The sequence below is a fragment of the Anas acuta genome, chromosome 2 (genome assembly GCF_963932015.1).
Source record: "Anas acuta chromosome 2, bAnaAcu1.1, whole genome shotgun sequence".
Classification (NCBI taxonomy): Eukaryota; Metazoa; Chordata; class Aves; order Anseriformes; family Anatidae; genus Anas; species Anas acuta.
The window spans coordinates 94594092-94620130 of NC_088980.1; the positions used below are offsets into that span (position 1 = coordinate 94594092).

Consider the following 26039-nt stretch of genomic DNA (forward strand, 5'->3'; position numbering starts at 1 on the left):
GGAGATACTTTGAAACACTCCCAACTCATCCAGAGCACACCCCAGACAAAATGAAGAATGCTACTCTGCAAAGAAGAAAAAAAGCTTTCTCTAAGGCATCAGCACAGGTGTTTTGCCATCAAGCATGCATCTTCATTCCTACTTAAAGGTTTTCTACCACAGTTTAATTTATCCTAGAACGCACATAAGCGCTCAACTGAGAGCACTGCAGTTTTAAATGCAGTAAGATTGGGCACAGTCTGCTCTGAGGTGAAATAAGAAGGAAGCATTTTGGAAACATGGACAGAGAATGAGTGTCTCTGCCCATAACTTCAAACACAATCCAGCACATAACAGGTATGGCTAGAACATGTGCCCATTTAGAAGAGCCAAGAGGAAAGACAAATAATTAGAAAATATTTCCATAAAGATGTGGTAGAAAAGCTCAAAATCAGAAAGGGTAAATAAGATTGAGGCCCTTTGTGTAGAGATAGAAAAGGGTTTGATCTAACAGCTATAAACCCTCTTTGTTCAAGGGTCTGGAAAGTTCAAAGACTGTTTTACATAACTGGATTTATAATTTAAGTGCCAGATTAAGAAAAACAATGTTACTTATTTAAATGTTCATAATTTGATGAGACAACGTGTGATACAAACATACCAACCTGAGGCTTCTAAAACAGAAGTGCTTCTTCATTACAACCCAAGGTATAATACAAGTTCATGGATTTAAGCTGAATAAAATCCTATTCGTCTTCTTTTGAATATAAACTTGTTTTTTTTTTTGTTTTAAGTGAATTTTTTGGGGGAATGCACATGAGCTAAATTAAGAAAAAGCTTACGCACTAGCGAAAAAAAGCATTCACATAAAAATATTTCAACAAAGCTATTTAAGAGTATCTATATCATTAGAGCTCGTAAAGCCTTCCTCTTTAAACAAAGTCCATGTGAAGCACTTTGGGATATCATGGGTCAAAAAATAGCAGTCAGAGGAAGAGCTGATAAGGAAAGCCTACATGAAAGTAAAATAATGACACCTGCCAGCATTATAATAGAACAATGTTATTTGCACGTCATTAACACAAATGCTTACAAAGACTTGCAGAATTAAAGCAATAAATAGCTACTTATGTAACTTCTTGCTACCAAAAAATGAAGAGATTTCTTTCCCAGATATTTCAATTGTTAAATGAAATGGGAGGGCTAATCCACCAACAAGCAGCTACCCAGAAAACATTTGCTTTTGAGACAGAATTGCAAAAAGCATGCAAGGCACTGTACAGGGGTACCTACCCTGAATGAGGGCTGCTCTACAAAACCCAGAGAAAAACAAAATTAGACCTTAAAGTGAATGGGTAGCAAAAAAAAGAAGGCAATGCTGCAGACTTATCTTTCCACAGAGTAGGAAAGCGTATTTATCTAAAAACAGCTATAGGCCTAAGAACTGAAATCTAAAGGACTTGCAAGAAAATTTCCACAGCCAAGAGGAAATAAAGCATGAACAAATACGTATTTATAAATATTTATATATAGCAGCTAACAACAACACTGAAAGCTTTGTGCTTTTTTTAATCAGCTGCTTGGAAATAAAAAACAACACATAACCACACAATAATAATTACATCTAGACAAGTCTACTACGCCCTTAAATTAAGGAGAAGTACATCTTCAGGCCTTATTATTTGTTTTCAAGTCATGTGTTTGTTTGTTTTTGTTTTTTTTTTTTTTTTGTTTTTTTTTTGTTTTGTTTTTTTAAACCAATAGTCTACAATCTTCAGACATTGCTTGGTCTTGCTTTGTTTCAAATACATCCTGTTTTATAAGACAGCACCATAAAAAATACATTTGAAATAACATACATGGAAGCCAACAGAAGGGAAAAGAGAAACAAAGCTAAGTTTCAGAACCATTAAAAGCATTTTTATGGAATTTAGTGCAATTTTATGTTTTCTAGAGCACTGATTTTTATCTACATGGAAGAGGGGTGCCTTAAGTTTGTATTGCTGTGGAACACTTACCTGGGAGTACAGCTTTTCCACTGGAATACTAGTGATGTTACTGAAGTTTTCTATAAAATTCTTGGGAGCACGAAAAACTCGAAGCACTTTTTCATCTGCTCCTGATACGAACTGAAACCGGCCAATCATTGCCAGACAGCGCATGTCATACCCATGTACTTGAGGCCTTGCAACTTCATGCCAGGTTACCTAAATAAATAAAAATGCAGTTGAAGTGTAATTCTTAACCAGAGAAGCAGCAAGATTTTGAGTTGCAAAAAGTACTAATACTTCTCTTTACATTGATAAAGCCAGCAAATAAAGTTAATACAACCTTCTACTGATGTATGCACACATACAGTCAAATCTCATTCTTCCATTAAACAATTCTTATAATTAGTAAATGGTGTCCCTGCATTTGCAATGGCTCCAAGGCATTTGCTTACCTTTCTTACTAAAAGCCAAGAAAGAATATTAGATTTTTAGAAAAAAAATATGTAAATGGTTTATTCTACACATGAAAAAAATGATTCTTTGTGAAAAGATTTTTAGGAAGTATTATTTGCTGCTACTTACATGCATTATTTCAGTTGGAACAATACAGTGTGCATTTTTGAGTTAATTCTAGTCCTGCTAGTTGTTATTTAATTTGAATTACTCTATATTACTTCAGAGTTAAAGTGTTTGAAAAACTGCAGTAAATACAGAACTTACATTATACTAGATATGCAAACATGAGGAAAGGCATTATGTTTACTGCAAACTGCCTAAAGCACACTAAAAATTCATTTTAGTTTCATTTTTAAAACTTCCCATGCCATATGAATAGAGTATTTGAGAAAACCTACAAAATCTCACTTTTCACTAGAGCATGATTTGATTAAAAAATAACGGTACAATAACCCTTCTTCCCTTTTACTACATCTATCTTCACATACTTTAGAACACAGCACACAATAGGAACGAAACAGGAAAAAAAAAGAAAAAAACATCAAAACCCAGGGAGGGTTGCCTAAGTTGTACAATAAACTTCATCCAGAAAAACCCTGGTACAAGTTTGCATGACAAATTGAAGCTAGCTGTTATCCCTTATTTCTGGTATGTGAACCAAGTACAGTATCAGATCTAGAATTTTAAGAAGGGATAATAATTCTCATTTAACTCTTGGCCCTCTTAAAAAAAAAAAAACACACAATCCTGAATACTGAGCTTTAATACTAACTTCTCACAGATATCTGAACCATTCATCTTAAGACAAACATCAGGTATTGCAATTTTTCAAATGCTAAACCCTGTATGGTAAAGAAAGGCAGGCATTTTAACAGCTTATGTTATCTCCATTCCCCTTCAGATGACCCATTTCTAGCTCAGCCCTTCACCTCGCTTCACCTCCAGGATACTATCATTTTTTCCCAGACCCTATGACACTAAGTATTGGCACTACCTGGCTTTTCACATGGTCTATCAAGCCAGAAGGTTGCTCTTTGTCAGAACAGGAAGGGGAAGTACAATAATTCAGTCCACTTAGGTATGAAGACTACCACCACTCTGCTACATTAGTTGATTAATTTAAAAAAAAAAAAAAAAATCAGGGACAGCAGGAACAGCTGCACAAGTAAATCATATAAACCTCAGTTCTTCCCGATAAAAAATTAAACAGTACACATAATGAAAAGTGGTACTTAGTAGGTCACAGAGGATGTGCTATCAGTAACTCTTTTGAATGCTGCCAACTTACATAATGTGCTAGTCCTGGACTTGGCTTCCGTATGTCAAATCCAACAAACTATCTTTTCCACAAAGGTGTCGCACCCTCCAGCTTGGAGATTAGGGGAAGAAGCAGGGAAGGAAATTGAAGATGCCCTTCCTACGAACACAATGCAAAGCTTAGAACTTGAGCTGGGATTGCTACCACTTATGTGTGGCCTGGAAGTAAATCAAGGAACTGGTGCCAAATTCACTCTTCCCTGAAACATAAGACACCCTGTGCTGGCCTACACTACAGAAGCTTTGCAAAGGGAGTTTTAATAGCTACTCTTTACCTTCCCCAGCTAATAGCATAGCGATTTCAATCACTCTAGTTTCTGGCAGTTGCCTAAATAGAACATTAGTACAATCTTGCCAGAAAAAGATTGTACTTGTAGAATACTACCAAAATGCATGACCAACTAGAAACAGGAGCTTCTGCATTCCCAGACAGGGTTTCCCTACATCAAACTTTAGACTTCTTCTCTAATACAAAGTTATTCAGGAATAGCAGTTACAGAAAAGATGCATACATAGGTGCCAAATGCAGTTCAGTGGCAGATAATCATTCTGATAAAACAGTCACATTCATAAACAAAATGCTGTAAAAAAAAAAAAAAAAAAAAAAAAAAACAGTGAGAGGTTTGCTTAGATTAAGCATGTGGGTAGGAAAAAAAAAAAGTATCTTTGTGATTCCCTGCCACAGTGCTAAGTCAAATGTTAAATGAGGGCAATAAACGGTTATTAGAATCAGACAGGTATTCCTTCTCTTGCCTTATTGCAGAAGTTGGTTTTCCAAAGCTTACAAGAACACTAACTGAAGGTAAACCAGAGGTAAACTCAGGATTAAACAGCAGTCAAATCACATGAAACTAAAACTTACCACTAGTATTTTTAAAGTGAAAACACATACTGAATGACAAAACCAAACACCTACACAAGCAGTTTTGAAGAGATCATGGCTTGGGGAAATTTGAGGTAAGAGTTATACTTATTCCAAACTCAGGACAGGCAAGACCTCTTTAACAATGCCACAAAGTCTTTGAAGACCATACCTCTGTCTCATGTTTTCTTTTCCACGGAGCAAATAGTCTAGTAGTTTGATCCAATCCAACGCTGATGATGAATTCTCCTTCTGGATCCCACTTCACATCCTCTACACTGTTAAAATGTCCTGAAATGACAACATCTGGAGTCCATTCTTTCTATAAAAATTAACCAAACAAGCAAAAAGTTTTCAGTTGACTGATTAGCATATTTTAACCAAAGTAAGTAACAAAGACCTTATTGGGAAATAAACAAACAGGACGTATGAAAACAGCAAATACTTCTAATAGAACTCGGAGTGCCTACAAGGACACAAATGTCGATTCATTGCTCCAATTTAGAATAAATTAGTGTTATTGGTTTAGATGCTATTTCTGAGCAAAGCAAAGCTACAGATGTACTCAGTTTACTCCACCAACTTTGTGGTTGCTGCAAGAAGGCAAATTTAGAGTTTGAGTAATTCCAACCTCCCTTCTGTGCAGGAGCGAGGCTCCTGCAGAATGCTATATTCAGAAGGTGGACATCTCTATTGTTAATTTTAAGCTGCACTGTTACATTTGATATTTTCTGTTAATAATACAGCTCAACTAAAGCAACAAACAATGTTTTTAAGCACTAATAATAACAAATAAATAACATACCTTATTAACCGAAGACTGTTTCCAAAGGTGAAATGCTCCATGAAAAGCATGAGCAATGATCATTGAACCATCTGGACTAAACTGGCAGTCAAAAAATCCAAGGGTATTGCCCCCCACTTCACCTACCCGCACCTGAATTAATTAACAGAAGTGAGATATCCATGAAAATTGCCTTCAGTTCATATAAACTCATCCTAATCTCTTGAGATGCAAATTTAGTTATAGGCAAGAGTTTACATTATACAATATTCTTCAAATGTACTTTGTGTAACTGCAAAGTTGAGTACCAAAATATCATGGGAATTAAAGCTGCGTGCCACTGCTGCACGCAGTTTCCCTTCCTAAACATCTCGGGAGGGGGATCTTGCTCAGTCTGAGGTCTAATCAATGCAAATGGAATCTAAAAAGAAAGTAACTACTCACAGGCTTTACAGCACAACTGCTTTTTAGAAGCTTGCAAATTTAGGCAGACAAGAAATAGATTCTCTGTATGTTCACTCTACTATGAACTAACTCATACTTCAAGTAGAAAGGCACAAGGATTTTTCAATGGAACAGGGGAAGAATTACATCCACTACTCTAATCTTCTTCTTTCCCTCGAGAGAGTATTAAAACTTTCTTTGTGATCGGAAGTCATAACCAATGGTTGGCATAACCCTACACAAACAAATTCAGCTGAAATACTGCTATATGTTTTCAGTTAATCTTCTTTTCCAAAGACACCTACCAAAGCATTAAATAAATCTTGTAAAAAAGTTGTACTACTTGTTTATTTAAAATGATCCACATTAGAACAGCATTCAAAATAATACAGTGAAACATGAGCATCCAGCTCAAACGGAAGAAAAACCTCATGTCACAACCCATGAACAAGTTACTGTGAATAAAACAAGGCTTGTGAATTCTTTGTCAGCTGCTCTGGCGAAAGTGCTTCAATGCATGTTCCCACAAGGATTAACTATAAATATTTCAGGGTGGTTTCTTCCTCTTCTGTCTGAGTACACAGTGTGTGTTACTACATAGCACCTGACTTGCTATTCTGTGAATGACAGTTGAGCAGAAACTGTTGTCAGAATCTCTCCAGTATTGTAATAAGAAAGCAATAAAAATTATGCTGCATCAAATCATTTTTGATAAACATAGTTTTACTTGCAACAGTGTCAGAATGAGTATTCTGCAAGAAAGAAGTTTTTCTCTCCCAAGAAGAAAAAACCCTTTCTCTCCCAGCATTTTATAGAGTTTGTTTTTCTTCCGGTATACATACAACGCTGAAAAGCCACTTTTAATACAGTATATATTGTGAGGAAGACTGGCACTTGCCTGTTCTAGCCAAACTCCAGATTCCTTATCAGGTTCCCAGAGGATCACAGTTTTGTCCATTGATGCAGACAGTATCCTCATTGGTTGTTGTATGCTGCCACCTACAGTACAAGAAAAATGATTACCCTACAACATGAGAATGCTTTCTAAAAGAACTTGCTCATACTGAAATGCAAACACGCTAAGAAATTAGATGAGCAGTGGGGACGTGCAATGCAGCACTTAAATGCCACGCTTAATAGGCCTTGCTTACCTACTAGGCCTTCATTAGTAGGTATTGTATTTTTTAAGCCATTATCTCCCAAATGAAGTGTAAAATACATACATGAGAACAACCATATTCTACTGTTATTCACTCCAAACAGATGTTGCAAAAAATGTCATTCGGAAGAAAAGCTAGAGCTTCACAGCGAGACCACATAGAAGTCGTCGGATCTTTTCTTCACATAAAGTTCTTACCAGGAGATTTCCAGTTTAAAACAACAAAATTTCTATGCCAATATTCACTGTTTTTTCAAATTCAGGGTTAGATTCGCTAATGGATTTCAGCTAACTATAGCACCTTGCAATAAATACAGCAGTAAGGACAGCTCACAGAAGTCAATGAGACTCCCTAGGGAGCTAGGTGTTTCACCATGCGTTGGGGAAACACCTAGGATAACTGTTGAGGAGCCCTTCAGAACAGAGACGTTGGTGGGCATCTCCTGAGGCAATATCTATTGTCAGCACCAGATCTCTTAGCTGCTGCACTGAGAAGTCGTAAGCAATGCCCTGGATCTGTCTCTCCACTCAGCCTGCCTCTATTGAACAAGAAAATCTATTTTGGGGAATGCAAGGTTGGGTAGGACCACAGAACACAAGAAGCTGTATGAACATAGAAGCATGGTGTAAGATGGTGTAAGGAAAGCTACATTGTCTAACAAGACAAAAGTTTCTGGATGCAATGCAAGATTTGCATGCCTATATTTTGCCTAAACCTTGATTTAGAGGCAAAATGTTGCATTGTCTTGTACTGGTGTACCCCCATTTCCTCCCACCAAAAAAAAAAAAAGGTGGTGTGAGAACAGACTAAGCCAGCATTTCTAGAGCAAGTGCCATGTCTTTCACTACAGCTATTTTACCATCCTAATTGCACTCTACTGTTCAAGTGCTGTATACATACTGTCAAAGCTGTGCTTTGTACTGGTTAAATCACCTGCCACCAGCAACTAAGACACCTCAAAAAAAACAACAACAAAAAGGCAGCTTTGCCAATAACAATACACAGGGGCCTTTTGATGATGCAAGCATATCAAGTCAAGAATCTCAATCCCTTACATACCAGGCAGACATGCACCAGCAAATCAGTACTGCAAACAAGGCTGTCAGAATTTAAGGATTTAAGAAGAAAAATAAAGACTAGATCAAGATATAAAATTAAAGTAACTAAATAACAATTTTTCAACAAGAGTCAGTGTTAATGCCTTAAAGCTACATGCTAGCTAGAGAAAAGTGATACTCAAGGAATTCCTGGCACGCTAAATTAATGCATGGAAGACTGGAGATTAATCTTCTGAATGATGCTATTTGTTCCTTTGTAGTCCAAGAAAAAGAAAGGAGCGCTCTTGAGTTAATACTGACCTTCCAAAAAACCATACATTTCAAATACATATATCACGAGAAAATATTACAGCTATTAATTCATAGCTATAAATTGAATTATTTTTAATCCTGTAATAAATCAATTACAATGAAGCAAGTAGAATACAGCATCTTGCAACAGACTCAGCCTTTGCAGCATGAACAGCAGATGTGCTACTGGCACGTTCAGCCAAAATATCCATTTACCTATAAAACATTATTTGCAGAATTTAAACATTTTCTTAGTCCACAGTGACAAGTGAACATGCAAATGAAATGAAAAAACACATGATTTTAGTCATGCGTATGACGTTTAATATAACTGCTATGGTGTTTAGTGTTGGTTTACCTTTGGTAAAGGAAGGTTGCCAGTGGACTGCATACACCCAGTTTTCATGACCAGCCAATACAGACTCCAAAGTAACTGCGTATGTTGTACCAGTATCTACCAGAAATCAGAGAAAATCACATTTCTTTCTAAAAGTCAAGAAAAAAACAGACCATTTCTGATATCTTCAGTGATAAAAGCAACTACTTTCATCATCCATCTGTATTTCAGCCTATTGACATTGAACAGGTCCTTGAAAACGTACTTTGCTGCAAGCCCTGCATACCATGTTGACACTAACACGTCGCCTATTGCCTCAAAGTGGTATCACAGAACTCCTATGGAGCTCTCAGAGAATTTTGAAGTGAACTCTGACATCATCTCTGCCCATATTCTTAGACATATTTACATCTCCAAACGACTGTAAAAATAATGATCCATTAGAATTTGGAGAAAGTATCATAAGCACTTGTTACACGCATCATACAAACCTCATTATATTACCTAAGTTGTCTAGTAATTTACCCCACTATGTCAAAATTGCAAGCCCCTGACATTAGAGTGCTCAAATAGTACATTAAAAAACCACAAAGTAAGTCTGCACATACTTATCTGTTGTCTCCAATCCTTTCCAGAGGTTTAAGTAACAGTGTTCCTCTTAATGCGTTGAATTTAAAAGGAAGTAAGAAGTATGTTATTAAACTGGAGGAGAGCTGCCTAGCAGCATACCTCCCACAGACAAATATATCTCCTGGCTACGTACTGCATTTGGAATATGTGTAACAGCACAGGTTGATATTAAGCTCCCTCATTGCTTTACCATTTTTGTAACACATTGTTAACTCTATACAGCCACTGCTTTAAAACAGTAACTCTACTTTTTCTAACAAATAATGCAGTCGAACTGGTCTCTGATACTTTTAACACGAGAAAGAAAACAAATTAGATGGTAAACAGCTTGATAGCCCCCTGAAACCACTAACAGATACACAAGAAGATGTATATGAGAATTTTACAGCTGGTACCTACCTTTAACAGTAAAAACATTCTCTTTCAGTCTTATAGAATAATCTTCAGTTTCTGAAGATTCCTTCGATTTCATACACACTTTCCAAATTCTTATCAAACAATCCTGAGCACAGCTTGCTAAGAATAGGTCTTCATCTATTTGGTTAAAAACATGACAATAATTAAAGGGTCGTATTTTCATTGCAACCAATGCCATGACTAAACTACTATCTTTCCAAACTTTCACTATAGCATTTTCCTCACTTTCCTCCCCGTTTTACACTTATCATAAATACTGCTATTTTATTTCAACATCAACTTATTCTACCATTTCAAACTCTACGCTTGTTTAGAATATACTGACTATAGACATTTCTCTGCCTATTAGATAGGGAAATGTCTCATGGTAATACTATACATGAGCTTCCCTGTTACTTATGGCCTTCGCTCTCCCAATTCCAACATCCACAATGAATAACCTACTACTGATAAGAACTTCTTTAATCCATTTCTTTCTTCAGGACTGTAACATCCTCTAAGGCTCTATTTTATTTTTGCCGTTGCAATAAATATTTGATGAGTTAATGTCTGAATAGGTTCTCTTTTTAATCTCCTATTCTTACAAAAAAAAAAACACACGGGGGGAAGAAGAAAATAGTTTCACTCTATTTTTGACCCTTTTGAAGAAGCAGCAAACTATTCCTCATTCAGATATAGACACTGCCATACTGAGGAACTTTAGCAACTTGTCTATTTGTTTGCATTAGGCATCAGTTATGTAAACATGCTTGAAGCAAGCAAAATAAAATGAGGAATGCAAACATAAGTGTGTTCTGTATCAAACTTACTGTAGTAGTAATTTTGAGAACTGAAACATGGTTGCAGTATAGGTTCAACAATAATTCCTGTTTTTAACAAGTCACAAAGTTCCACCTTGATTTTTAATATTTGTGCACCATCTCAAAAAAATAAATAAATGCACAACCACAAGAGCTCAGAAGCTACAGTGCATCAAAAACACCTGCTGGAATGGTAAAATATTAGTACTATTATTAAACCAGTATTCCACTTTTTTTCTTTCATACTGACCACACACTGCCCATTCAATGCCTCTTATCCAATCTTCATGGCCAGGGAGGATTAACGTTTTCTGAAACTGAATAAAATTTCCTGTTAGGTCATAAAAATGTATTTGATTACCATGCACATACAGTCAATTAGCTTTGGATTTTGAGTTCTTTCATATTTACAGCTTTTATTATTTGAAATTGGAAAAATAACCTGTTACAAAAGATTGTAATGCAATGATAAGTTATAAATAGGCCTTTCTGATTTTGTCACCATTGTGTAAACATGTTACATTATGGCACTTCCATATATAAGCAGGAAAGCATAAGAATTTAAGGAGTTGAATCTATTTTATTTTAGCTTTTTAAGTTAATCATGCTGACAGTGGTACACAAAAAATAACACAATCCAAACATAACACGGTAAATAATTTGTATTAGACAAAGTAGATGCAACTATAGATGATGTGAAGAATGAATACAGGTAAAAATCAAGCAAGTAATCTAGATGTGCCTTCATTTATTTCCATAATTAATTTCTGATACAATGCTGTTAAGAATTACTACTTATGGGGCTGGAAATATTCTGTATGTTTCTTAAGTTTATTACTAAGTTTCAAAGTGTGTTATACATCAAGAACTGTATGTGCAGATGGAAACCTCTGTATGAACACAGGAACACAAACAGTCCAGTTTCTCTTTTGAGAAATTCCATTACTAGTAGGTTTTCATTTGTAACATTTGTAATACTACCGTTTTACAGACTGGAGTGGTCTGTAACTGCTACTGGGCTGATAAGTACCTCATGAAGTTCAACAAGGAGAAGTGCTAAGTCCTGCACCCAGGGGGGAACAACTCCAGGTACCAGCACATGCTGAAAGGACCTGGGGCCCTGGTGGATGCCAAATTGAACGAGGTTTAGCAGTTTGCCCTTGCTGCTAAGAAGGCCTTCTGGGCTGTATTAGGCAAAAAGTATAGCCAGCAGGTTGAAGGAAGTGATCCATCTCTTCTACTCAGTGCTGGTAAGGCCACATGTAGAGTACTGTGACCAGTTCTGGGCTCCTCAGTACAACAGAGACACGGAGCTACTGGAAAGAGTCCAGCGGTCACAAAGATGACAAAGGGACTGGAGCACCCCTCCTGTGAGGAAAGGCTGGGAAAGCTGTTCAGCCAAAGAGGAGACTTGGGGTAATCTCATCAATATATACAAGTATCTGAAAGGAAGTTGCAAAGAGGATGAAGGCAAACTCTTTTCAGTGGTGTCCAGAAAGAGGACAATAGGTAGCAGAAGTCCAAGTCTTACTGCTTTTCTCTGGCTGGCACTAATGTGAGCTCCCTCCTCCATACAGCTGACAATCATCATGGAATTAGAAAACGCCCAAATTATCTTGCCTCTCTTATTTCACCTTTCAACTAGACAGAATAATTTCAGGGAAAACATACTCAAACATACACAGCAAAAACCTTAAATAAGCCAAGCTCAACATACAGATGTTGTTTTAAAGCTCTATTTTGACAGTCTGGTTTGCTCTGCTTCCCCTTCACAGGGCCATAATATCTCTAGCAGGAAGATGGAATGGTTTTTGAAGATTTTTCCCTGAGTGCTTTTATAAATCAATACCCTCTTTCAAGAACTCAGAAAAGTAAAGAGAGAAACATTTTTTTCTCTCTACTAAATGCTTTAAGGGATCTTCAAATAAATTATCTGTAAGGATGTGAAGTTTGCCCTCTGAATTTCAAAACCATTTTTATGAATAAGTATATTTCAACTGTAAGATTCATGAGATTACTCAAAAGGCAGCCTGAATCAGCTAGTGAAAGAAACCTGAAAATACCTCATCCTTCCTCTAAGTATAACAATGCTGCCTGAATTTCAGTAGTATTTCTCACAAACTCACATTGTGCCTTTGCATTCCTACAATCTTTGATCATGAACTAAAGAAGAGATTTCCAAGAGTTAATGGGACAGAGCTATGGAACCTTACCAGAGAGGGAAGAAGGCAAAAGTTCAGGTTCTAGTCACTCTCCTACATCATGTTTTCTTGAAAAGTGGCAGGACAACGTCAATTTCTTCAAATACCTCTAAAAGTAGAGCTACAGAAGCCACAAAAGGTGTCAACAGACCTGAGAGAACCTGACCTACTAGGAGAACCAGTCAAACTGAAAGTTTGGCCTGAACCATAGAAGTAAACAAGTTCCAGATTTAAAATCTGGAAAATCAGCTGCACGTTGGCAGAGATAGAAGTCTTCCTTCAGCATCACTGCACACTAAGAATCATGAGAGGCATTCTGCCACTGCTAGCTCTTAGAGAATATCATTAAAATGATTTAACTCATGAGCTTCACAGGAAAAAATAAAGCTAAGAAACCAACCCTCTGTTCCTGCTTAGTGGTCAAGATATCAGTGACACAGGAGATAATAGGACAAAGTATTATTATTTTTTAATCAACCAAAAAGTCTTATTATGTACATGACAGCCTGATCAAGCAAGATAATCCATATGATTATTTTCATTTGTCTCAACAAGCAAAAAGAAACACATACTTCTCAAAATCTAAGGGGACTGTACCTCAGAAAACTCAGAAAAATAATTGGTTCCTATACATGTTAGTTCACTAAGGGTTTTTGGTTGGTGAGCTCATTTGTGCATTGTTGAGGGGAAGGGTGGGATCCCTGTTCATTTGTTTTTTAAAAGGGACTGGTAAGGAGAAAGAAGAGGCATTGACTTCTGTTTTGGAAGACGGATCATGCAACAGCTCCTTTAGAATCTGACAAAATGGAACAGCCTGCCCAGGGAGGTGGTGGAGTCACCATCCCTGGAAGTCTTCAAAAGACGTTTAGATGTAGAGCTTAGGGATATGGTTTAGTGGGGACTGTTAGTGTTAGGTTAGAGGTTGGACTCGATGATCTTGAGGTCTCTTCCAACCTAGAAATTCTGTGATTCTGTGAAAATTTCTGAAAGGCTGCAAGAGAGGACAGAATTTCTTTGTAGAGCACCAAAGGAACATTTAACTCTATGAAAAACTAAGGATTGCCAGCCTGCAAATAATAGATGAAAAATGTGTATGCCTATAGAAGATCAGATACTATTTCAAGTATTTGTTTGGACATTCAGAAGCATTCAGCACAAAGGGCATAGTTAACAAAAATACAGTTTAATACATACAAATCATACCACTTTTTCTTTAAGAATCTATAGAGTGAAAATAACATCATCTCCATATGAAACATTCAGTGCACAGATACTCAGTAAAGAAGCAGTCATAGTTATTTATGTCAGTGGGGATAAAGACACAGGGTATCTTCAAGTAAGGAAGAAATAAGGAAAAATAACACTTTTACAAACAGAATCCAGCTTCAGCATTCTGTACAAGCATTTCACCATTATCAAGAAAATGAACGAACTATTTGAACAGTGGTAGTTTTGTGTGATGGTTATCTAGAGACAGATCGTAGCTATAGAATAACTTCAAAAAAAAAAATCAGCAGCACATATGAAAAGAAAAGAAGCAAAACTGTGTAACGTTCTGAGCAAGACACGAAAGCTATGATTACCTGACTGCTCTGCTGTATAAACAAATGTATTTTGCAGTCATCACCACCACAAGCCAGTATTGGTACTGAAATGGAAAAAAAAAGTCCATTACTGAAGTTACAAAATCTGATGTTCTAGGATATGAAAAACTACATAGATAAAAAAACAAATACAATAATATAAACTTATAGGAAGGCATGATATCACTTCTTAAAAATTGTTTTCTCAGACACACACCTTATATTTTTTAAAATAAACTAGTATTTCAGGAACACAAAACTCAGAAGATATTTTGGCACGTAAGTAAACACAGCTTCCTGTTCACACAAAGGCTATGGAGACCTTGCCTTACATAGGGTTGAAAATATTGGACTAGAGGTAATGTACTGTTCAGAAAGAAGACCTGGTTTCAGGTCCACAGAAATTCAGCAACAGTGAGTTTTCTTTTCACATAACGCAATACGTGTTCTTGGAGCCTGCATTGTGCTTTCCTGAGGCATATATTTTATAGGCCATTACAGTAATTACATACTTACTGAATAAAAGTTTGAGTAAGAAAACCAAGAAAATTGTGATCTAGTCGCTGCATCAGACAAATGCAAATGTTCTCATTCAGAAAGTTCTATCAAGAAGTATACAACTGGCAAAAATGGACTATTATACATTTTTCACAGAAATGCTCTACAGTAACAGAATTTGCATCAATTGAAATGAAATCCTCCAAAAGAAAAAGAAAAAAATAGTTGGAAACTGAGGCCCAACCGTAGTGGAGACAAGATGATTTGCAATGCTTTTTCAAGTTTGCTCTCTTTTCACCTGTTGCAATTCAATTCTGAAGAGACAAATGGTTCTCAACGTTTTTAAAAAATATATTTCAGCAACTATCAGTTAAAATACTAGGCATTATGAACTTCAGTGTCTTCTGAAAGCTAAAGCATCCATTACATATGAATCAATTTTCAATGTGAGCTTTAAATTTCTTTGATTGGTGGAATCAGAGTTTCCTGTAAATGCTTCTATATCAGGAGCGTAGCCTATGACCTTCAGAAAATTAATTTTGTTTAATTCCTGACTTCAGAGCTGCAGGTTACCCTCAACGTGAAAGCTTCTCTAAGTCTTATTACAGGTGTCAGCATAGATTTCATAAAGATTTCAGAGCAACTCCAAAAGTTATCATACATCATTTTTCCTGAAGCTAATTCATCTTCTGAATTGCCATTATATATTAATGTTTGACTAAATGATCAGCAATTAGATTTTTAATATGTTTTAAGCTATCATTTAATTTTATACATAATAATACACAACAACCCTCTGAAGCAGTTCGATTGCATGGACTTTTTGGGGGAGGAGGTAAAGAACAGAATATGATTATGCTCTATTAAAAGCTTCTTTTCTGGGGAAATATTTCTAAATATATATTTACAGTTCAAAATTTGAACTGTTTCTGGACAATCTTAGCAACGCAAATCATTTGTACTGAAACTGGCAATCAAAAGAAATACAGTGGCTTATTTGTTTTAATGTTTTGTTAATTTTCCTTATAGAAAATAAGAATTTCTGATTTGAAACTAGTGCCATCTCTTCAGAAAAGTAAAGTACTCTTTTTCAGGTTATGAGCATTGTGTTATTTGGGTAACTAATTTCAGTCAGGATGGGAAAGAGGCCATAATAAAGGACTGCCCTGCTTTGAACACAACTTTAGGCAAAACTGGGCTTTGGGGGCTCTGGTAGATTTTCCACAGTAAAGCAAAATGTTTGTTATTCCACCATTTCAAGAAGATTCAGTATAGTAAGTGAAGAAATAATCTGTTACTTCACAGTATGAATTTTATCCTCATTAAACTGGTACCACAGCCACTTCACTTCTAAGGGAAACTCACACTGGAGTTAATATGATTTAACCTAAGCCTTTTAACATCATCTCAGCAACCACCTACTAGTGTATTTACTGGAAAATAAGAGAGAAAGGTTTGAAGTTTTTCACCAGTGTAGACACTGTTTTGATATCAGACGTGCTCTGGAAGCAGATATAAGTATTTCCAAATGGGGCAACACATCTTGATACAGCTTTCATATCTCCCAGAATTATCTCAAGTCAAAGACCAAAATAAGCTTCAGCAACTGCCTTGGAGGCATCCAATCTAAAAACACATCAGTGTGGAACACATGCAGCAAGTAGTTGGCACTCCAGAAACTGTAAGAAGCTTCAATATGTTTCCTCTTCGGAGCCTATCACTCCTCCATCCAAATGAGGGGCTATAATGATACTTAAACACAAACCTAACTGAGCATAAGCATTAGGCTTGTATTGTGCTAGAGAATACACCTAGTTTTGAAAAAGACTGCTAGAGATTTCCAACAGAAGAATGTGTGTGTGGTAGGACATAAAAGCAGTTTCACTATGGGAGGAAAAAACAAAACAAAGAAAAAAACAAGAGATTCAATTCTGAACATTTACATTAGCAGAAAACTTTATAAACCATACTGAACAGTCCGGCTAAATTTGTTCAGCATCTTTTTTTTTCCCCATGTTTAAGACTGGACACATGCTTAACACTGCTCATTAACATGCAATTTCTGATGTAGCCCTGCAGAATCTTTTTCTGTATCTTGCCCTTCAATCTAAACTACAAAAAACATAAGGTGCAGCACCACAAGGAGTAAGTGAAACCATCAGTACCAGTTTATCTCATTCACTTCTATGTGTTACCCCATTTTTGTGCTGTCTTAGTTCAACTAAAGAACTCTGAGCAGCATTTTCAAAATGCTGCGATCAGCCAATAGTTTTTAAATTCCTAAGAAAAGTTCAGATGACATCTTTAAATACAAGCACCAGCTTAGGCTAATTCCCTAAAAAAAAAAAACAAAATATATGACACAAGGGTCTGGAGTTGGTTAAATTAAAATTCTGTTACCCAGTTGGGAGATTTCTTAGATTTTATTTTTCCTGCACTGATATTCAAGATATGCAGCTGTACTTACCATTGCTGCCAGGCAAGAAGGATAAGGAGACATCCATAACAAATCCATTTCCAAATTGCAGAATGTCAATGCATTTAGCTGAAAGTGAGAACAGACAGTGTTGATCTCATTTATCATATTACTGTTACATTGTCATCTTCTACATTATGTAGTTAGAATTCCCCATTCAATTTTATTTTAAGGAGCTGCAAAACTTCTACATTTTGTCAGAATCCATTGATTTTTAGAGAGAAAATAACCCTCAATAATAGTGTTATCTTTTAAGGGGTCATGGCAATCCATCCGTGGTTAGCTGAGTTAGAAGATAAGTTACTATTCTCCACTGAATATTAAAGTTGTACAGTTTCACTCTGGTGAAGCAATGAATATTGCAAATTGCATCCTGTGGCAAGAGCATTCGTTATGCAGAAAGCTAAAGCTGGACTCACTACAAGAGTGGACAGAGATAGGAGCAAAAACCAGACCTCCTCCTAACACCGTTGAGACCCTAGAAGTAATTAAACTGGTGACACATCAAGATCAGAGTAACAAGCAAGATGTCTGAACAGCCTTCCCAAAATTAAAACAAAAAAATGGAAAGGACAGGACTTCAGACTCTTCTCTGGGAGCATGAGAAATGCCTTCTAGAACACGGGGATGAAGATTGGCAACTCCCATTTATTAATCTCACTTAGGCAGGGCAATGGGAAACCCTCAAGAACACCGGATAACAAAAAGCATGAGATGATGTCATAACAACTCAACTACCAACTAGGAAGTAACCCTTTAAATCTAGACTATCTGTCCTGATTATTTCTTATGTATTTCAAAGAACAATTCTCTGATGTGTCCGTACAAGGGCCTAGCTCAACAGAAGGTCAAGATCTATTATCTCACACTTTATTGGACTCAAGTTAATAATAACAAATAGGTGAGTAGTTTAACCTCGCCTTTCTCATGCCAGCATTAATCATTCTACTACGTAATTTTACTTCATACAAGCAGACACTGAGCTAGTTTCTTCCCAGTTACAAGGACAAACAGTGGTTCAGAGCACCAAATTCTGAACTCATGTTAAAAAGAAACTGGTAAGTTCAGCCAACATACCACTGACAAGAAATAAAGAAAAAATATTCTGAGGAAAATCTAACCCAACGCTATTAAATATAACGTTTTTATTAAGCCAGTATGTTGTTGCTGCATTCAAAAACAAATTACCTTCTGAACCATGCCGAGACCAGATTCTCACAGTAGAGTCAGACGCTGCAGAAGCTATTAACAGATCTAAATCAGGTTCATCTGACTGGTAGACAGCATCCACTGCACAAACAGCTTCAGTATGACCTTCAAGAGTAACGCTTTTCACAAGCTGAACACATCAGAAAGTTAAGCTGAACACATCAGAAGGTTTTACAAAGTCATACAAACTAACAAAATTAAAACTTCTCCCACATAAGTTACTGGAGTTTAAAGACATTTTAAGGAAAAGGGAAAAAAAAAACAACACTTTGTACTGAAAATAAGTTGTATGTTTGTGATAGTGGAGCTTCTGCCAACCTAGGCTTAGGTTATAACACATTCCAGTAAGCATAGAGAAGGGGTACAGCAGTAATAAGCGTTAACTTGACAAGACTGAATCAAAGCTGAACAGAATTAACTGTTCCTGTGCACACTATGCAAATTCCTTGAAGAAAGCTGGAAATGGTACTGAGGTTAGGAAGAGTAGATTTCATTCTTTTCTCTCCTTCTCTTGCTCCTAACCCTAAGGAGCATTTCATAAAAGTTTAGAGAACCTTAGTGAAGGACACAGAGCAGAGAACACCAATGGAATAAATAGCAGCTACAGCAGCTCTGTTTAGTATGTTTTGATTTGCAAGAACACTTCTTTAGTCCTTAAACTAAAATTTAGACTTAAGTTTCTCAGTGAACAAATAAAGGTGATTCACTTTGTAGTATGTTCATCATAAATAGAAACAACAAAACGAGAAGCTTTTAATCCTCTGACTAAAAGAAATCTAACATTTATCCGTATTTTGTCATAAATGCATTAGACATCTCTTTCCAAAAAAAAATCTTGTAAGCTGCACTAGTAATTTTAATTGGTCCAATGCAGAACTTTGCCTGTTAAGTATATATGCTAGTATAGAAATGTCATTAAGATGTGCACATTTGTTCACATTGTTTTTCAAAGGTTGACAATGAGGCTGTGTACCGTGTTAGTGGAAAAGGTCAATAAAGAAATCCGTATATAATTTTAAGTAAGTATGTGAAGACTTAAAACAGAACAGGAATTATTTGTTTCAAAGAACATTCCTTCATCAAACTAGCCTGATTATGGTATGTGCACTTTTCCCTAGCACATTTCTGCTCTTGCGCATTTGAAGACTCACCGTCTAGTTTGAGATAGCCTATAAAACAGATTACCTACATAGCCATTCACAAGCTAATGCTTAATAAGCAATGTTTTTAAAACTAGATAATTATATAAAGCATCCTTTTTTTCTAAATTTCAGTTTATTCTGAAGACTCTTATGCCATGCGGCACCTTTTCCCTTTTACTTATTTTTACAGTATGAGTAGTAAGCTAGGTAAGTCGCTTGTCTCAATTTTTCTGACAAAACTCAACTGTTGCACATGTATTTTTTAAACACCTCCTCCAACTCATATACCATACTTGTAGACTGCTTATATACAAACGCTATACTGGCATATTGACCAGAAATCACTAGAAATCGATATAAAGAAACTAAGAAGTATACAGAAAATATATACTAAAAATAAGCTTCATAGTATCAAGACTTCAAGGCCATTTAAAGAAAAGTGTTACATGAGATCAGAAAGTTGAAGACTCAACACAGGATCTTTTAGACATGTTAGACAAACCAGATGATGACTAGTTAGCTAATTTCTTAATGAAGTCTGATTTTAAAAGATATACTACACAAGAACAAAAGACGTTTTAGATTAAAACGTGGCATGACAACAGTCTGAAGAAAATACACATTGGATTCAGCAGTTATGGAACAATGAAGGCACAAATAGGAAATACAGACAAAATAAATACTTGTACTTCACAGATCATTTTTGATAAGAAACAAGAGGAAAAGTTTTTAAGGGATGCTATTTCTATTTACCTGATCATTCCACACTCCTTTTCCACTCCATTCCCACAGAATGAGCTGTTTATCTGACCCACCCGAAACCAACTCCGTTTCAGTTGCTAGAAAAATATATTCGTGTTAGTTTTGTCAACTCTTTGTAACAGAAGCCAACCCCACACACCAGTGACAGTGGTTACAACCTGCACAGCGTCACACCCATGAACTGGAACCGAAGTTTCCATTAAAACAAAGCGTGACCGATACGAGTGGCATCATATAAGACAGCTCAAGAGCAGAGGTATGATTTTCAGGCAAGGGGAAGCTCAAAGCAGCCTCTCCCGGAGACCCCGAGCCACTCACCTCCATCTCGCCGGCGGACCCATCGCACGCAGTTCACCCTCCCGGTGTGCCCACGGAGGGCGGCGACCGCCCGCCTCGCCTGCGGGGGGGAAGAAAGCACCGAGCTTCAGCCCACCGTGCTTCCCACACCGCCCAACCCCACCCTGCCCGGCCCCGGCCGCTCACCGCCGGCTGGTAGAGGACAACATCTCGGCAGCTGCCGAAGGCGAGCAGCCCCCGGCGCCCCCAGGAGACGGCCCCGCCGCCCGCCCGGTTGGCGCAGCAGGCGACATGGCAGAGGGAGACGGGCGCCGCCATCTTGCCCCGCCGACCACGTGCGCGGCCGCACGCAGTTCCCATAGCAACGACCCCGCGCCGCCAGGGGGCCGCCATGTTGTGGTGGCGCCCTCCGCTCTGCCTTCCCCCCCCCCCCCACCCTCAGCCGGCCACCTCTTGAAAATAAAAGCTATTTAAAAGCTATTGCTGGTTCTCGTAGTCCTTATTACGCTTTTCATTAAATGTCCGCGGGTTACTGCGAAGTTGTGAAAGTTTAAAACTTTTCTGTGTTTGTGTGTTCATTCGTTTATCTTAAATAACTACCTGGGTACCCGCTGGGTAGTTACATAATGGCCCGGCCAGGAGATGTTGGTACCATAAAAGTTGGTCAAAGAAACTCTCCAAGACTCAAATTGGAGTATTATAAAGAAAACATTATTTAACCGCAGTGCCAGACGCACAGGAGATCGCTCCACCTAGTGTACATACAGAGTTGCTCAACTGCAAAGGTTATACGCTTATACGTGATCAAAACATACATACTCATTAGATTTCCAAGGAATAATTGACATATTCATGTTATTTCCCATAGCTCATTAAAATATGCAAATGTCCCTGGGGCGTGTACATTTCTTTCTACTGATGGTCTTTGGGGATCTTCTGGTGGTCAACAACAGTCCTTCACACTGTGTTTGCTGGTTGGATCCAGTTCTTGCGCATGCTCAAGCCATCTCGTTCTTTTTTGTCTTATTGTTTCAATTTAGGCATGCATACTGAGCTTAGCTGGTTACACATCCAAGGACATATGCACAGCATGAGTTTCTCACCTAATCTTCTGACACATCCTCCAGGCCTGGGTCCTCTTGCTCTCACTTTGAGATACAAGTCTGTATTTTCTTACAGATGAAGCTGTAATACAAAGTTTCTAAACTTCCTTCTATCTAACTAAACATAGAAAAGGTTAGGCCTGTCTGCTCATAAAGCATTTCAGATTTTGCTCTATCAAAAAGGGGGGCAAACCATTTGGTTCGGTATCACTGTGGCTGCCTACACACCATCAGATTTCCAAAACGGGTACATAAATACATACAAAGGATTGACAAGTATTGAAAGTTTTCATTCTGTAAAGTCATATCTTATGCCAACAGAAATAAATTACATCAATTGAAGAAGAATTGGGTGCAAGGGGAGCAGAGGTTGGAGTCTACCAGACTACCAGATCCACGAGTGGTATAAAAAGTGCCAGCAGTGGGCCAGATTAACTGGATATCTTGTGCATATAAATTAATGCCATGTGTGCTAGGAAAGACCTAAATTGAATATCTGAAATCATATTCCTGTGGTTATTATCATTTATTTTTTTTTTTTAGTTGGCAAACTGCTTAATCGCTTACCATCTCTTTTTCTGATTTCCCTTCTCAGAACTATTTCAGATGTTTTGGTAAAGTATCCTTTTCCTGGTATTTCACATTTTGGACACTGAAAATTATGGGCCACAAATACAATCAAGGGGCTGGAGCACCTCTCCTATGAAGACAGGCTGAGGGAGTTGGGGTTGTTCATCCTGGAGAAGAGAAGTCTACAGGGAGACCTTATAGCAGCCTTCTAGTACCTACAGAAAAGCTGACAAGGGACTCTTTGCTAAGGCCTGTAAGGATAGGACAAGGAGGACTGTCTTTAAAATAAAGGAGGGTAGTTTTAGATGAGATATTAGGAATAAATTCTTCACTCAGAGCATGGTGAGGCACTAGAACAGGTTGCCCAGAGAAGCTGTAGATGCCCCATCCCTGGAGGTGCTCAAGGCCAGGTTGGATGAGGATTTAAGCAACTTGGTCTTGTGAGAGCTGTCCCTGCCCATGGCAGTGGGGTTCTTTAAGGTCCCTTCCAATCCAAACCATTCTGTGATTCTGTGATTTCCTGCTTCTAAAGAATTCCAGGCTTGTTTGTCCTTGCAGATGTACATTAACACATTACTGATTGAACCCATCACCTGTGAAGCATCCCTCCAAGAAAAAAATAGCAAATTAAGTCACTGGGTACAGGCCATGTTTAATATTGCAGTTTATTATGATGTCCTGAAATAACTGCCATAGAAATCGCAGGAAGTTGCAACTAAGCAACAGCAGACATACAACGGGGTGATCTGAATATGTCTGAGTATACCTACTTTTCAAGAAAAACAGATGAGATCATAGCAAATTAGAGAATTCAATCCGTTACATTTTTATTTCTTGATTTATTTATGTTTATTGCCCTCCCTGCCCAAGAATTTGAAACCAAATGAAGAGACATCCAAAGTATGTATATACATACAAATATATACTGCCTTAGTATTCTAGTTTTCATTGTACAGTAACTGACTTAGAGAAATGGGATCATTGGAGAAGAGTATAAACGAACTACACTGTGACAGAAAGTGAGAAATATGAAGTGAGGGATATGAAATACAGATGTGACTGCCTAAAGGTGTTCTTTCCCTCTGTTCCCAAAGAGTACCTGTGACATCCTGAAATAAGTGAAGCTGCTCTGAACTGGAAAAGCTGGAAAGCCCATGGCAGAGGGAGAAAGCTCTCTGTGACTGTGCAGAGAACAGGGATGGGTGGGACGAGAAGCAGCAGAAGGCAAAGAAGCAGACATGCAGGGGAGGCAGCCTCTGCTTTGCACATTGAATACTTTGGACCCTAAACCACCCCTGCGTGGCTTTTTTATCCCCGTGTGCCTGCATGTTCATGAATACTGGATGTCAGCTGCTCTGGAACCTGTTGCAGCTGGGCACAGCTTTTGCCAGTGAGTGCAAGAGGAAGGAGTCTGTGCCTGATCACATACGGGATACAGTTGGAAATGTTAGCTGCTAAGAGAATAAATGGCTCCTTGAACAAAAACACATGGATCCAGTCATCAAAGTGCATCAAAGTGCTGTAGTTGACAAGTGCTGTCCAGAGGATGGCTGTGCAGCAGCATCTCTTCTCAGCATGCCCTGCCAAGGCCAGAGAGGGCTCCAGTAGGAGGAGGTCTGGTGCTGCCAAAGAGTTGTGTTTGTTGTTGTGCGAATGAGGCTGGATCTGAGTGCAGTAGTGGGCATAAACATAATGTTTTTCAAGACAGATTTGGGCTGGGGACTCCTCTGTGACATATGTACTTTACTCTATGGAATAATATAATAGAAATTTAGAACAGATAACTACAGCAGAGCCATTACACTTTTTGGGAACATATGCATTGGAAGAAAGTACTGATGGTGGTCAGTACAAGGGGGGAAGAGGACATATTATGGGCTGGTCACCAGCTGCCAGTCTTCATTCATATATAGTGACCCTACTGAATCCAATTTAGTTCTTGTTCTTTTCCTTCCCATAAAATAACTTCTTCATTTTTCAGAAATACATATAAAAATATTCTTTCTTTTTTTCCCTCTTTCATTTAAGTTTTCTGACACAGGAAAAATTTGATTCACCAAATACCATAAAAGGTTGTGATGATGCCTAAGCAGACGTTAGAAGTCACTCTATAGCCTTCATTACAATTTTTACATGTCCCAGTTTGGTTCTGCCAATGGGGTTACAGTGACAAATCACAAGGGAGTTACTACTTATACCAAAAAAAAAAAAAAAAAAAGCTTAAAACAAGTTCACCAGTTACACTGGAGTAACTTATTTTTAGCAAAATATTGGTAAACTAAGGTCTACAAGTCAGATTTTGCAAGTAGAGGTGGCTTAGTGATCTTCATATATACCCTACCCAACACAGATATACCTGCAAACTTTTATACAGAGATCAAGAAAATACAGTTAATCAAAAAACGAAAAATAGTGTTGAATAGGAACATTTTCTGTCTAAACAATGATATGAAAATGTAATAATGTTGCAAGTATGTTTTCACTTCCTGCAAATTAATTCCAGCCTATTAAACAGCATATTTAGCCTCATCTTTATTTTCTTGCCTTATGAGGAAAATAGTGTTGGGTATATATTACATGCATTGTTAATTGAACGTGTGTTGAGAAGAAATCTGATCTTCAATAGATTAAATCAAAGTTCTGTGCTTTTATCACGTGGAGTTTTGTTGGTGCAAAGGCTTATGTATTAACAGATCATTCTGCATGATACTGTGAAAAGCAGCAATCATATGTTAGGCTGAAAGCTTAATTATATCCAGTCTACTTCTATACAAAAAAAAAATGTTCAAATGTTGTTAAAGCAGCAAAGTCAAGTACTTTAAAGTTGGCAGCCTAGTTGTTCCTGTAGTTGTTGAACTTAACCTATCTCTGTTTGTCTCCATTGTATACATGCCTTATGAAGTAATCATTAATGAAGTTACCTCGTACTCAAATTACCGCCTGCTATTTTTACTGTAGTTTGCTTGCCTCCAATAGCAACCTGGATGAATAGTGCCTGGCGAATGAGGCAGCTATTCAATATTTCAATTTCTCCTCATTAATTATATTGTGGCTTTAGGCCTAATTTGCTATACATCATTTGTAGACAATAAAAAATTATCCTTTCCCTCATAGACTTTTTATATTATTATTTGTGTGATTTCTGCTACTGCAGAGCCTGAATGTCTCAGAAAAACTGTGTGAACTATATTTTTCTTTATAATATCACTGCTAGGCAAAGGGGTATTATTATATTCCTTTTCTGAGCTACAATTTCTTCCTAGGACTAAAATTACTAACAAGAGCCCAATAGTTACTCAGTGATGAGTGCCCAATGTGGAAGACACAGAATGGTTTTCACAGAAAGGTTAGGGGGATTAACCACCCCAACCCAGCACTCCTCAGCTTTGGCTGTGATTGCAAGTGTTCAAAACTTGGAAAACAGATCCCACAGCTGGCACACTGTTGATGGCTTCTGCAGGGCCAGGATTTTACCTGAGGGATCAAAGCTGGAAGGGCTGCCAAAATAAATGAGAAACAGCAGTGACCAAAAACATAAAGATGAGTTTAAATTATTTGGCATCTTCACATAGGGTACCTATGCAACAGCAAATAACAAGAGGGAATAGCTTTTTGTTGTGCCAGGGGAGGCTTAGGTTGGAAATTAGGAGACATTTCTTCTTGGAAAAAGTA

The 26039-nt window shown here is 37.5% G+C and overlaps 1 protein-coding gene across 1 annotated transcript in view; it reads right to left on the minus strand.

Moving 5' to 3' along the window:
* Nucleotides 1–21102, minus strand: part of ELP2 (elongator acetyltransferase complex subunit 2) — a 35818-nt gene extending 14716 nt beyond the window's left edge. Inside the window, exons 1-13 of the mRNA XM_068671245.1 lie at nucleotides 20881–21102; nucleotides 20716–20794; nucleotides 20389–20474; nucleotides 18473–18623; nucleotides 17276–17353; nucleotides 14311–14375; nucleotides 10777–10843; nucleotides 9709–9843; nucleotides 8701–8796; nucleotides 6732–6832; nucleotides 5411–5542; nucleotides 4778–4927; nucleotides 1998–2186 (exon numbers count right to left, since the gene is read on the minus strand). Coding sequence (XP_068527346.1) covers nucleotides 1998–2186; nucleotides 4778–4927; nucleotides 5411–5542; nucleotides 6732–6832; nucleotides 8701–8796; nucleotides 9709–9843; nucleotides 10777–10843; nucleotides 14311–14375; nucleotides 17276–17353; nucleotides 18473–18623; nucleotides 20389–20474; nucleotides 20716–20794; nucleotides 20881–21087 — 1536 coding nt within the window. The 5' untranslated portion in view covers nucleotides 21088–21102. The remainder of the gene's footprint in view (nucleotides 1–1997; nucleotides 2187–4777; nucleotides 4928–5410; nucleotides 5543–6731; nucleotides 6833–8700; nucleotides 8797–9708; nucleotides 9844–10776; nucleotides 10844–14310; nucleotides 14376–17275; nucleotides 17354–18472; nucleotides 18624–20388; nucleotides 20475–20715; nucleotides 20795–20880) is intronic.
* Nucleotides 21103–26039: the final 4937 nt, after the last annotated feature.